General features: G+C 36.3%; 3 protein-coding genes across 3 annotated transcripts in view; all 3 read left to right on the forward strand.

The window, feature by feature from the left end:
- Positions 1 to 844: 844 nt before the first annotated feature.
- On the forward strand, positions 845 to 1,174 carry LOC107461536 (uncharacterized). Its single transcript, XM_016080061.1, has one exon. The coding sequence runs from the start codon at positions 845 to 847 to the stop codon at positions 1,172 to 1,174; it is 330 nt and encodes a 109-aa protein (XP_015935547.1).
- A 1,219-nt stretch (positions 1,175 to 2,393) lies between these two features.
- On the forward strand, positions 2,394 to 6,912 carry LOC107461366 (ubiquitin C-terminal hydrolase 22). The gene is made up of 3 exons (XM_016079846.3): positions 2,394 to 3,601; positions 3,823 to 3,947; positions 5,861 to 6,912. Exons 1-3 carry the CDS (start codon positions 2,706 to 2,708, stop codon positions 6,631 to 6,633), a joined length of 1,794 nt encoding a protein of 597 aa, XP_015935332.1. The 5' UTR covers positions 2,394 to 2,705; the 3' UTR covers positions 6,634 to 6,912.
- Positions 6,913 to 8,545: 1,633 nt separating this feature from the next.
- LOC107461345 (translocase of chloroplast 90, chloroplastic) overlaps positions 8,546 to 10,964 on the forward strand; it is a gene marked incomplete at its 3' end in the record, with an annotated part of 3,960 nt that continues 1,541 nt past the window's right edge. The window contains 3 exon segments of the mRNA XM_016079830.3: positions 8,546 to 9,001; positions 9,569 to 9,699; positions 10,048 to 10,964. Of these exon segments, the coding sequence (XP_015935316.1) occupies positions 9,573 to 9,699; positions 10,048 to 10,964 (1,044 nt within the window).

Consider the following 10,964-nt stretch of genomic DNA (forward strand, 5'->3'; position numbering starts at 1 on the left):
TAATGTAATAATTAAACCTATTTTAATCTAACAATAGCATCAGAGCAATCTTGATATGGATAAAATTAGAGAACGCAGGGATGAGCTTCTTCATTCCCGAAACAACTAAGCTTTGATACAACAATTTATGTTTAGTTATTTTTTAGATATGGGAAATTTTACTAATCAATCAGCGATTACGGCATAACTAGGTTATCAGTTAGTCTTATATTATTTTTCTTCTAATGTATGTTGGGTAATTTAGTTCCCAAATCAAGTGGCCTAATCTTAGATATCACATAACATCATTCATAAAAACATAGATTACTTTAGGATAAATTTATGTGATGTAAAATTAGAGTTGAAAATTCAGGTGAAGTTGACTTCACCTGAAGTTGATATCCCAAAGCTATTAGATGAAAATTTAGTTAAATGAGTCAAATCATCTAATGGCTCTCAAATATCAACTTTACATGAAGTCGATTGCACTTGAATTTCCACCAAAATCAGATTATATTGCTTCGTTTACCATAAATAAATAAATGGAACAAAATCATAGTGTTTGCACGTGTCATCATGTGCCACACATGCATGATTTCTTTCATAGCACAAACTACTTCATCATGAAACGTGACGGTTTGCACAAAGCTGAAATCCTTCACTACATAACTACATGCATGTGATTAATTCAACCAAGTAATGTTATGGGGCGCAGATAATTAATGATTTAATCCCTAATAACGGTAATTTGGATGGATTAATTACCCCTACGTTACCAAACTTCTCTTAAGTAACTCATCAATTAATTAATTATATATATATATATATATAGTTAGCCAGAAACTTGCACAAATTCTCAATCGCAATGGCTTTGAGTTTGACGAGAATGGTGGCAGTTGGAGCTGCATGCATGTTGATTTGGGCTCAGATTGGGCTTTCACATGTGGGCCTGGGCCAAGCAGATCCCGGAAAGTGCCTCCAAGCATTCTACAACACACCAGAGTGTGTGTCTGCAGTCACAGAGGCACTGTTTCAGTTCCAAAGAAGCAGCAATTTAACACAAGCATGCTGCAATGCTGTCACAACGCTTTCCGATGATTGCTGGTCGTTCGTGTTTCTGGGATTTCCTTCAATTCCCTATCTCAAATTTCTTAAAGGCATTTGTGACTTTCAAAAGGGCAATGCTAAACCCTGAAGCATGATTATCATTCATCATTCATGACCATTATAAGTTACATATATTTATGTTAGATGGGTATGTATGTGACAAATACCAATCTCTAAGTTGGGATTAAAATATTAATCAAGCTTAACATACAAATACCAATCTCTAAGTTGGGATTCAAATATTAATCAAGCTTATATTATGAATGCTGGAACAGAAAAGATATTGTTGTAATGCTTGTTTGGTTTTCATATCCCACTTTCATCTTTATGTTTTCCAAATCTTTTAGCTTGTTAATGGATTAATAATCCTTTTTAAAATGGAGATCTTTATTTTCTTCTGTTTTTTTTTTATCACTAAACTTTTTTATATGAGAGGATAAAACAGTAGAGAAAAAGAAAAAAAATTAGCTGTAGGTTACGTTTTATTTGTTATTTAATGTAGTGATTTTACTAATCAATGCATATAAAAATATTTTTGAAGTGAAGGGAAAAATTGAGATTTTTCGTTATAATTGAAAATTAAAAGCACTTCTTTACATGCACTCGTAAAGTACGAGAACTTTATTTTATATTTAGTGAATAAAAAAAATTGTGTAATCATATTTTAAAAATTAAGAGTGTTTCTAAAAGTTATTTTTTAAAACTAATTTATATTTTTTCTTAAGTTAACAAATTTAATATAATTTTATATATTTATTACATTTATATTTATTAAAGATCTAGAGTTATTTTAATTTTTTTTAAAAAATTATCAATTAAAATTTTTTAATTTATGTTTCAACTATGCTAGATGGATATTAAATCTGTCACTAATATAAAATATATATTAAAAATGAGTTAAACAACACATATCTTACATAACAACTAATTTTAACATACACATAGTATTAAGATTTGAGAAAATTTTGGCAACCAACATTACACGACTAATCTTACAGCCAACATTAAACATAAGAAAAAAAAAATCAAAACAAAAAAAATCATCCAAAATTCAAATTCAAAAAATAATTATGTGTGGTGGATTTGATAAATATTGACTGAAATTGATTGTTAATATTACTCTTAAAATTTTGATTTTGATTTATTAAACACAACAAAATGGTTTAATAAAACATAACTGATATGTTTTTTAAAAAGTCCAAAAAATTTCAAAATATCCTTAATAGTTAAAAAACAGTTGTTGGAATTTTTTCCCCTCACATTTAATAGTGGAACTCGGCCCTTTATTTGGGCCGAAAGAAAGAGGAGTAAGAGAGTGAGTAAGTGAGAAAGAAAATGAAGTAGAGAAGAGGAAAGAAGAGGAGGTCAGAGTGTAGAGCCACTCCCACAGTCCCACAACACACAATTCAGAATTCACAAAGACACAGCCATCCGCAATAGTAGGCAATAAATAGAAACGAAACACATAACCAAACAGAAGAAGAATAACAGGAACGAATCATTCATCAAACTCAATGCGCCCTCACTCCCATTCTTCCAATCTCAGCCGTCCATGATCCTTACGCCCTCCAATCCTAGGGTTACCACCAGCCGCCACATTTTCACCCTCCTCCACCGCCATGTCCTCCAAGATCAACACCCAGATCGTCCCCCACCCTTGTCCCCACCTCGCCGAGTTCCGCCGCACCTCCTCCAAGCCCTTCCGCGCTCTCCATGCCTGTCTCCGGATCAAGCCTCCCGGCGGCCGCGCCGCCCTACGTCGCGATCCCGACGAGGTCCCCAGCTGCGCCGCCTGCGGCCTCTCCGCTCCCTCTCGCCTCTATTCCTGCATGACTTGCGCCGCTGTCTCCTGCCATTCCCCTGCCGCCGGCTCCTCCTCCCACGCTGCAGCTCACGCCGCCTCCATGCCGCACGGCCACCAGATCGCCGTCGACGTCGACCGCGCTGAGCTCTTCTGCTGCGCGTGTCGCGACCAGGTCTACGATCGCGACTTTGACGCCGCCGTCGTGATCGCGCAGACCGCCGCTTCCACCCTCGGCGGAGCTGGATCACCGGCGATCCCGCCTCCCCAGCCTGAGAATCTCCGGAAGCGACGCAGGGTTGATTACCGGCCCTGGGCGCCGGATCTGCGCGAGAGAGCTACGATCGCGACCTGCTCCGGCCCGATCGCTGGTGCCGGCGATAATTCCTCGCCGGAGTTGCCGTGGGGACTGCGCGGGTTGAACAATCTCGGGAACACGTGCTTCATGAACTCGGTGCTGCAGGCGCTGCTTCATACGCCGCCCTTGAGGAACTACTTCTTGAGCGATCGACACAACCGGTATTTTTGTCAGAGGAAGAGCAATGCCGGTGACGGTGTTGGAAGCAATGGGCCGAAGAGACGCGGAGGCAACAGTGGTGGCTCTAACGGGAGCAATAATGCGCGAGTATGCTTGGCTTGTGACATGGATGCTATGTTCTCAGCTGCGTTTTCGGGAGATCGTGTTCCTTATAGCCCCGCAAAATTCTTATACAGGTGCTTATAGAGCCATGGTTTTGCATTCTGTACTGTATGTAGGGTTTGTTTACTCCTCTATGTAGTTTTTGTTTTGTTCCTATGTTTGTAGATTGATTGATGTTGTTGTTGTGTTGTTTCTATATTTGTACATGTATAAATCTGGTGGGTTCTGTTTTGATAAGGTCACTCTAATATAGAAAGTTTACTTATCAGTTTGATTTGTTCTTGTTATCTTTCAGTTGGTGGCAGCATGCAGCTAACCTTGCCAGTTATGAACAACAAGATGCGCATGAGTTCTTCATTTCCATGCTTGATGGGATCCATGAAAAGGTGGAGAAGGATCGTCGCAAGCTGGATAGTGAAGGTCATAAGTTTTTCATTTTTCACGTGATGGGATCCATGATGTTTTTCTTTGTCAGTGATCATATCTAGTACAGATGATTAGCATGAAATGCCTTACAAAACATGTGGCATGAACATTCTCTTTCTGTTAAATTCAGAAATGAAGAATTTGTAGATGATAAAAAGAGTTCCATGTCATTTCGTAGTAACTTTGAATGATCTTTGTTCGTACGGAAGTTAGTTATCGATCATGTGGCGTAACCGATGGACAAGTTTTATTTGCACAAATATCATTGCATTCTTTTGGGAGGAAAGAGGCCGCTAGGTTTGTCTTTTATGGCATGAAAGAAATTTCTTGCATGATGACACTTTCATTTCGGTGCTTTTTGTGTAAACAAACAATCCGAAAGTCAAAGTGAAATTGAAACTTTTAAGGCTGGTTGAAATTTCTTTACTCGTTTTTGAGTTCACTGCTAAAATTAGGAAAGTGGCTACTGGCTGCTTCTGGTTTATACAATTAATTATTTTTCTTCATAAAACTGAATCTTCTTTTTTCCTTAAATAGCAATGGCTTGTAGCTGTTGTCTAACTCTTGTTGAAGTTGGTACCATTCTTTAGGGTTTTTGTATTGTTTTATTTTTATAGATCTTCTGTATTATGTTTATGTGCATTCATGTCCCTGTCATAGTCTTTAGAAAACCAGGATATTGATTGTTGCAATGCTTCTCATTTTGTATCTTTGATTATGGTGTTATTACCATGTTGAGAAGATTTCACCAGTGATCAAATTCTATTACTTATTAAATAATATAATATTTATGAGAGGATTTGATAACTTTGGACACTAGGAGGCTTGTCTCTGTGGTATTCTGAAGTAGCATTGGATTGTCAAGAACACAAATCCCTTAGATGTTATAAGAGACTAATCTGTTACCAATTTCAACAGCTGACAAATTGATGAATTAGCTCAGCTTAATCATAGTTACAACTTACAACCATGCTGATTGTGGAAGATGATCAATAGGGCGCATTGTCTTGATTTCAGTTTTCCTTCTTGCATTAAAAATTGTTCAAATAAGATAACAGAGTTACTGCAATATTTAACTGCAGGGGAGGGTTTAGGTCTCTTGCTTATTGCATTAGGAGTTGACAATTGCTCAAACAATTAGGGCTTATTCTCTCAACCACAATCTTCTGGTGTGATGGTGTTAGCTGCTATACTCCAGTGTGTCCCAGTAAGTCAATTTTGCCTTAGCCTCTTCAATAATCATATAGGAGATTCCAGATCAAGTGATGTTAATATTAACTCCACCTTTTTCCATGTTTAGGTTCTAATTAAACAAGGCATGCTCTGTCAGGGAGACAAGGTTGCATTAGTTTTCGGGCAATGATCAATGTGTTAGAATCCTGTGAGTTTTCCTGCAGTTATGCCTCCTTGGCTTTCATGCAAGTTATGTGTCCTTCTTTTGGTTAATGAGGAGCATTTAAGCTTAGTTGTTTATATCGTAGTATACAACCAGTTATCAGCTATCTGTTTAGGAAGCATGGTATTGTGGAGTGTGGACTCTGACCTGTGCATCTTGGTGAGAGCCTAGGAAATAATCTATTTAAAAAGGATAGTCTGATGCACAAGCATCTCACCTGAAGGGTGAAAATTAGGCAGCGTAACCTGATAAATGCACGAGTGGTTGATTCCACGGTTTAAACTCATTCTTCTCACTTTAGCATTTCAGCTTTAAGATTGGGGTGAGCTTGGTTTCTGACTTCTAATTATTTAACTTAAAAGGAATTACAATATTACCTTATTTATGTGCTGAAAAAAGTTAATGAAATTGCTGAAATGTGGAAAAAAAAGATTTTCAACGCTAGATTTTCTCATAAACGAATCACTTTAAGGTAACATTTTGTGTGACCTCAATTTCATTGATGGTGCAGGCAGTGGTGACTGTTGTATTGCTCATAGGGTATTCTCTGGTATCCTGCGATCAGATGTTATGTGTATGGCCTGTGGTTTCACATCCACAACTTATGACCCTTGCATAGACATCTCACTGGACTTGGAACCAAATCAAGTAGGTTCTACCAAGAAGGCCGCAGCAACCTCCAATCATTCTTGCAATGGTGAGTCTGATTTAATGAGTTCTAGCCAAAACTGTGGGACATCTACCCTAGTGGGTTGCTTGGAGAGATTTACAAGAGCAGAGAGATTGGGGTCGGACCAAAAATTTTTTTGTCAGCAGTGTCAAGTCAGGCAGGAAACTCTCAAGCAAATGTCCATAAGGAAGCTTCCCCTTGTTTCTTGCTTCCATATAAAGAGATTTGAGCATTCTTCAACAAGAAAGATGTCGAGAAAGGTGGACCGCTATCTCCAGTTCCCCTTCTCACTGGACATGGCACCTTATCTTTCATCGTCAATCCTAAGGAGTCGGTTTGGGAACAGAATCTTTCCTTTTGATGGAGACGAGCCCGATGCTCCGAATGACCTGTCTTCGGAGTTTGAATTGTTTGCTGTCGTCACTCACTCTGGCAAGCTAGATGCTGGCCATTATGTAACTTACCTGCGATTAAGCAATCAGTGGTACAAGTGCGACGATGCTTGGATTACTCGAGTTGATGAGAACATTGTGAGGGCGGCCCAGGGTTACATGATGTTCTATGTACAGAAGATGCTTTACTATAAGGCAACAGATAAACAGGTTGCCTTGTGATTTTCACAGGAGATGGGTCAGAATCATTGGAATTCGTTGGTCTATACCAGTTTTATCACCAACATATACCATGGTTCCATCTATACATGAGGAAACCAAAAAAAAAAAGAAAGGAACCCAATTTTTCTTCCCTTCATATCTAGCAATCTGTATGATTTCTAAAGGAGTTGAGAGTTAATTTATACTTTCAAGTTGGATCAAGAAAAGAGCCAGAGTTTTTGAGGCACTCCAACTTTTTGGAAAATTGAGGGTATGGATTAACCAAGTTGTTTCTTGTTCTTTCTTTTCTATCTTTTGTTCACCCCGTTCAGCTCTATATATTATTTGCGGGTTCCATTATTCCCCAATGATTAGTTGAAAATCATTTCCTGGTATTTTTTTCATGGCAACAAGTTCTTTAATCATAAGTTCCCAACTTTAGAAGCAGATGAAGTATTTGATCAATGGGAGAGGCTTAGACGTGGAGGTATCCTTCGGGATAATTTATTCTCATACATGGATATTTGTCTGTTAGAGATAATTAGTTCACCTTCGTAAATCTTGTTAACTATAATTTCCCAACTCCCAAATACGCATACAGAATCACCAAGTGACGAGGACCATAAGATAACAATAACAAGCTAACGGGTCTGCTCCTAATTAATACTCTTCTTGCTATCTTAAGAGTGTGCTATGGTCCCCAAGTGTATTTTTCAGTAAAAGCATTCCATCCCATAAGGAAGAGTCGAACTGTGGAAGACATTGGCAAAATTATTGAATATATCAAATGTTGGACTACATGACAAATATACTAGATCTCCTCAGGACATCTTAAATTCTTAATTTCGGCCTCATTGCTCTCTCATGAATTGCTTTCTTTAATTTAGATTTCTTTACTGATCTGTTCAATTTTACTTATTTTTACAGCTCTAGGCAATTTATTTTCGTAGAATTACTTATAAAAATCAAATAAATTCAAAAGAGGCTTTTATTTTAGGAAGAATGTTAAAGATATAACTATTTATGATATCTTCTCCTATTAGTTTAAATTCTTGAAATAAGTGGTAAAAAATTTTAAAAATTTTTGAAACCTTTTATGTTTTTTTATTGTGTATGTATTATTAAAAATTTAAAAATATCTATCTTAAATAACAATATCAAATAAAACACTTGTTAACAAAAACTCTATCTTTTATTTTATTTTCTTTTAGTCTACTTTGTGATGTTGTAGGCCTGTTGGTCAACCCCATCTTTCATCAGTTCATGGATTAATGAAAAGAAGTTATATTTTGGGAAAATAATAATTTGAAAGGTTTAGTTAAGGACTTTGCAAAAATTTTTAAATATTTATTTTAACAAAAACTTAAATTATATATTTTTTATGAAATATTTTTAACTAATAATTTTAATATGTGTTTTTAGGACATATATTAACTAAATCATAATTAAAAACTTGTGAAATTATACCTCTATTATTTCAAATTTTGAATAGTTAAAAGTTATTCAAGAAAAATTGATTTTTTTGGAATATTTTTTAAAAAAATTAACTTTAATGTATTCGTAAAGAATTTATTTTTTTAAACTGTTTATCTTGGTATGCAATTAAATTTATGGTTTAGATAATTTTTTAAATAATAATTTTATAAAATAATTATTTTTATAACTTAATTTTGATGTATTTATAATGTTCTACATAGCAGTACGATCACAACTATTTTTTTGAATAATTATTTATAATAATCGTAATAATTTTTATTAACATTATGTAATTGAATATATGTATAAAACAGTTTGCATAAAGTTATTTTATTATTATTATTTTTTAACCGATACCATACGTGAAGATTATAAAATGAAAATTAAATTTAATAATAATTTTAAAAAAACTATAGAAGCGAAGATAAAAACAAAATTGGGAGATAGAGAGAGACAATGGAGGCGAGTGAAGAAGCGGTTAGGTGTCATCTCTCTCTGTCTTATCCCATCTTCTCCGATTTTTTGTTCTTACACCATTCAACCATTCCTCCTTCCTCCTTCTTACAATTTTGACTCTTCTGTTTCACCTTCGTCCTCATCCTCCCCTCTCTTCCCTTTCACTTTCTTCACTTTTCCGCCTTCATCGCCTCTTGTTTTGTTGCCGCCCTTCCTTCTCCGTTTCAACAATCAAATTAGGGTTTTTATTCGCGGATTTATCACCATCGCGACACTATGGTTATGATTCGTACTTGTAGGTTCGACCTCACGGCATAAAAAGGTGCCTCTCGGGATTTGAGCTTCCTAAAGCGTGGTATGCTGTGCTTTCTTTTTTCCAATTACAATTTTCAATATTCCTTGTTGTTCATGCTCCAATTTCGAAGTGGTGTAGGAGTCCAAGAATCCGGTATTTCAGGTGAGCTTTTTTTTGTTTTTTTTTGTTTTTACTACTTGCTATTCTTCGTTTTGCTAAACTGTCTTATTGGTTTGTACGTCGTTATTTGTTTACTCTATGCACCGGATTTTTCATATGTCAATTTCAGAATCTTCATGTGTCAGAATAAAGGCCTACCTGATCATGCTCACTGATTGACTCAATTTCTCTATATCATGTTGGAATTTCAGTTTGCACTTACCAAACATGGCTTGTGCTTTGTTGTGTTCAATCCATTTTTATCACGAGTTTAATTTTGATGCATGTAAAAAACAATAACATCGTTGAAATTTACTTATATTAATTGGTCGGCCACACTTACTAAGAATGCATGTCTATTGAATCCTTCCAAAATTCAAAACTAGGAGCGGATTATACCTGTAAGAAGGAGATAACTGTTTCTACTGGCTTTTAAATCGGATGCCATATATATATGTTTTCGATTGCTGGCTCTAATGTATTTTGTGGTTCTATTTTTAATCTTTCTGCTCCTTCCTTTTAGTTTATACCATTATAGTCTTTATGGACTCTTCCTTTCATATATTGCAGTAGGATGAAAGGTTTTAGAGATTGGGTTTTCTCTCAGATACTGTCTAAATCATTGGTCTCATCGACACCGATATCCGTCACAAGCAGTTTCTATGATGAAGGGAATCGGGATGAAGAAGATAATGAACAAGGTACCACTCTGATTTTAATGTTGGTGTGGTTTTACTGAATATGCACTTACAGAACATTGAATTAGGTAAGCCCATGCGTGGACAATAGAGTTCTTTTGCATGCCCTGTCCAGTGAACAAGTAAATTGTGATTAATTTTGTTTAGTGTTTTGCAGAATTGCATAATGTTGATTTAATTTTTCTTAATTTTAATACTTATATGAGTTAATATTTGGTAAATTCGATGGCTAAGAATAGTTTGGTAATGTTTTCAATGCATGAATTCCTTCTCCTCCTCCTCCTCTTCCATCTCAAAAACTAATATGTCAAACCTAGTGATAGAACTGATACTTTTTTTTGTTGGATACAGGCCACTCATCTAGCTCTGTAGCATCACCAACTTCTTCTGCATCAGACCTTTCTTATGATAGTCAGAGCAATCAGCGTATTTCTACCTTGCCGCAAGTTTCAGATACGGAAGTTTTTCAATCTGAAGATAATGTCAACGGAAGATGGAAGGATAATTTGGCAAAGGTTGAACATCTCCAAATTAAGTTCTTCCGTCTACTCCAGCGCCTTGGCCAATCACAAGAAAACCTCATGGTCCCAAAGGTCCTTTACCGGATTCACTTGGCAACTTTAATTCGTGCAGGGGAACCAGATCTGAAAAGAGTTAACATTAGTAGTCGTAGAGCCCGAGCAATAGCAATTCAACAGGAGGAAAATGGTACACCCCAATTGGATTTCTCTTGCAGAATACTTGTTGTAGGTAAAACAGGAGTTGGTAAAAGTGCTACTATAAATTCTATATTTGGTCAAGCAAAAACCACCACTGATGCTTTCCGACCTGCTACCAATTGCATCCAAGAAGTTGTGGGAACTGTCAATGGTCTTAACCTAACATTTATTGATACCCCTGGTTTCCTGCCTTCCTCTATGAGTAATGTGAAGAGAAATAAGAGGATCATGCTTTCTATTAAGAGATTCATAAGAAAGTCCCCTCCAGACATTGTTTTGTACTTTGAGCGACTTGATTTGATGAATTCTGCCAATAGTGACTTGCCGCTTTTGAAGCTTATGACTGAAGTATTTGGTACAGAAATCTGGTTTAACACCATCGTAGTCATGACTCATTCTTCCTCACCTATTCCTGAAGGACCTAATGGGTATGCTGTTAATTATGAGTCATATACTTCTCATTGTACCAATTTAATGCAGCACTATATACATCAGGCAGTGTGCGATTCAAGGCTAGAAAACCCAGTACTTTTGGTTGAAAACCACCCT

Source organism: Arachis duranensis, chromosome 1, assembly GCF_000817695.3.
Source record: "Arachis duranensis cultivar V14167 chromosome 1, aradu.V14167.gnm2.J7QH, whole genome shotgun sequence".
In the NCBI taxonomy this organism is placed as follows: domain Eukaryota; kingdom Viridiplantae; phylum Streptophyta; class Magnoliopsida; order Fabales; family Fabaceae; genus Arachis; species Arachis duranensis.